Here is a 2,615-nt window from a genome sequence, read left to right as displayed (position 1 = left end):
CTAAGGAGGCCCTCTCTGTGGGAGCGGACTGGTCGAAGGGAGGTGTTTGGTAGGAGGCGGTCTTGCAAATACCTAGGTCCATTGCCACGGAGCGCTTTAAAAGTTGTTACTAACACCTTGAAGCGCACCCGGAAGGCCACCGGCAGCCAGTGCAGCTCGCGCAGGAGAGGTGTTACATGGGAGTATCTAGAGGCCCCCAGGATCCCCCGCGCAGCCGCACTCTGAACTAGCTGGAGCCTCCAGGTGCACCTCAAGGGGAGCCCCATGTAGAGAGCACTGCAATAGTCCAGGCGTTGAAGTCCACCCCTCTTAAAGCTGCCACGGTTGAGAAACCCTGCTTTAGAACAAAGGCTGAAAACGTCACTATAAGCATCCTTTTCATTTGACAGGCCAAAATGCCTCTTTTGACAAGGTTACACCGCGTTGTGATTCTTCAATTCCATCCTGGATCAACCTGAATTTTTAAATTTTTCCCTTAACTCAGCAGGAAAAATGCAGGAGTATTTCCATGCAAAAGCCACTGCTGCTTCTTCATAGCTACTTCCAAGCTCTGAACCCAGTTCCTTGGCTTGTTTTACTTCAACCACCTTTTGTAGTTCAATCAGTTTTGGGAGGTGCAGGATGATTCAGAAAAAGACAAAGCTTATTCCAGTTAAGATGCTACCAATCCTGTTCCCTAAAAGACATTCTGACGCATTTTTTTTCCCCTGTGACTTGCTAAGCAAAAAAATAAAGAGGCACACGGGGGTATTCTACAGGAACAGAACTATCCATTTAATTAAGTGTAAATCTTGAATAAACAGATCTACAGTCTATAGTCCTCAACTTATGACAGTTCAAACTTACAAAAAAGTGACTTATGACCCATCCTACAAGTTATGACCGTCACACCACCCCTACAGTCATGTGATTACAATTCTGGCACTTGGCAACTCGTTTACATTTACGATGGCTACAGCATCCTGTGGTTACTGATTACAATTAGTGACCTTCCCAATGTGACAAGCAAAGTCAGTTGGGAAAGCCGTATTCACTTAATGACTGTGTGATCTATTTAACAACCATGCAAAAATGGTTATTAAAAGAAATCAAGGTCAAGTGACATGATGACTCACTGAACAGCCACATCTGACTGAAATTCCAGTCCCAATTAAAGTCATAAAACAAGGACTACCTCTATAGAACACTTTGCTTAGCTGTCAGGTTTGACAGCTGTCAAATAAACACAGGCCTTTTTAAGAGTGATAGTTACCGCTTGAGAGGCTGGATAAGACATAAAAAACAGATCCAAGGAAAGGAAAGGAAATTTCATCCTAACAATTGGAAGGGCCTTCCCTCTCACCAAGAAAACAAAAGGCTACGTCAGTGCAATGGACGAAATGTGTGTGCCCCAAAACTTCAAGACACGTACAATTGTGGTGGTACATTTTTGAGGTCAAGCTTACAAACTGAAGAAAGGTCGCCGGGAGATCAGTTACTGAGAAGACACAGGCACATTACCCACAATATTTTGCAAGAGGCCAAATCAGATTATACCCAGAAGCACCAAAAGGGAGCGTTTCATTGGGACGAGAACATCCCAAAAATCAACCCTTTCAATAAAAGCCACTGGATTTGTGGCACTAATTGACCCAGATCAATCACTGGGGAGGTGAGATGACCTCAAAAGACAGATAAGGAGTATCTAGAGCTGAGCAACCTCAAGATAACAGACCTCAATGGTTCAAGGAAGCGCAAGCAAATGGGGAAGAGAAAACAGTGGTAAGATTTACTCCCGGCACATCAGGGAAGATTAATTGGGGGGGGGGGGGAACCTCAAGAAATAAAGTGGTAAATATTTAACTGGGGGTCCCTAAAAGCCTTAAGATCCACCATCTAAGCAAAGCCCCCATCATAAAAATTTAGGGGTTTTTTTTTGCAAGGATAAAACATCCAGGAGATCCTTTGATTCAGAATGTATTTCTCCCAAAATTCATCCAAGCAACCTCCCTTAGCGTACGGACACATGCCGGACTTCAACTCCCATCTTCCCCAGCCAGCACAGATGGGAGTTGTAGCCCATCATCATCACATCTTGGAGCGGAAGAAGCCCCTTTACCTAAAGAAAAAGGGCTAAATTAGCTTTTCCTCTCCTGGGACCCCTGGGGGAGGGAGGAGGGAGGGAGGGGTTGGACTACCCCCCCCATCATCCCCTGCCCCACATTCATGAGTTTTGCAGCCCAAGAGATTTGGGGGAGAGAGAGAGAGAGAGAGAGAGGCTGGGCGAGTCCCAAGATCGGCTGGGACCCCCGAGCCCATCCTCCACAGATGGGATATGTAGTCGAGCGATTGGCGGAATGGCCCGCCAGGGCGGCCCTCACCTGCAGCCGCACCGCCTGCCTGAGCGGCGCCAGGAGCGCTTCGGCGGCGGGTCCGTCCATGCTGGCGCCGAGGCCGGGGTCCGGCGGGGTCGGGCGGCGAGGCCGGGTGCTGGCGGCGGCGGAGGAGGAGGAGGAGAACGGGTGGGCCGCGTGGAGCGAGGCGCGGGGCAGGAGGGCGGCGAGGAGGCGGGCGCTGCGGCTCCGGCTGCTGCTGCTGCTGAGGCGGCCGATCACGACGTAGAAGCGCCACGGCAT

General features: G+C 49.4%; 1 protein-coding gene across 1 annotated transcript in view; it reads right to left on the bottom strand.

Moving 5' to 3' along the window:
* Positions 1–2,615, bottom strand: part of GARS (glycyl-tRNA synthetase) — a 35,869-nt gene extending 33,254 nt beyond the window's left edge. The window contains exon 1 of the mRNA XM_015812405.1: positions 2,361–2,615. Within this exon, the coding sequence (XP_015667891.1) occupies positions 2,361–2,615 (255 nt within the window). The remainder of the gene's footprint in view (positions 1–2,360) is intronic.

Source organism: Protobothrops mucrosquamatus, unplaced genomic scaffold, assembly GCF_001527695.2.
Source record: "Protobothrops mucrosquamatus isolate PMUCROS unplaced genomic scaffold, P.Mucros_1.0 scaffold81, whole genome shotgun sequence".
Lineage (NCBI taxonomy): Eukaryota > Metazoa > Chordata > Lepidosauria > Squamata > Viperidae > Protobothrops > Protobothrops mucrosquamatus.
Note: the sequence above shows the minus strand (reverse complement) of the source record. Positions and strands in the feature narration are given on the sequence as shown.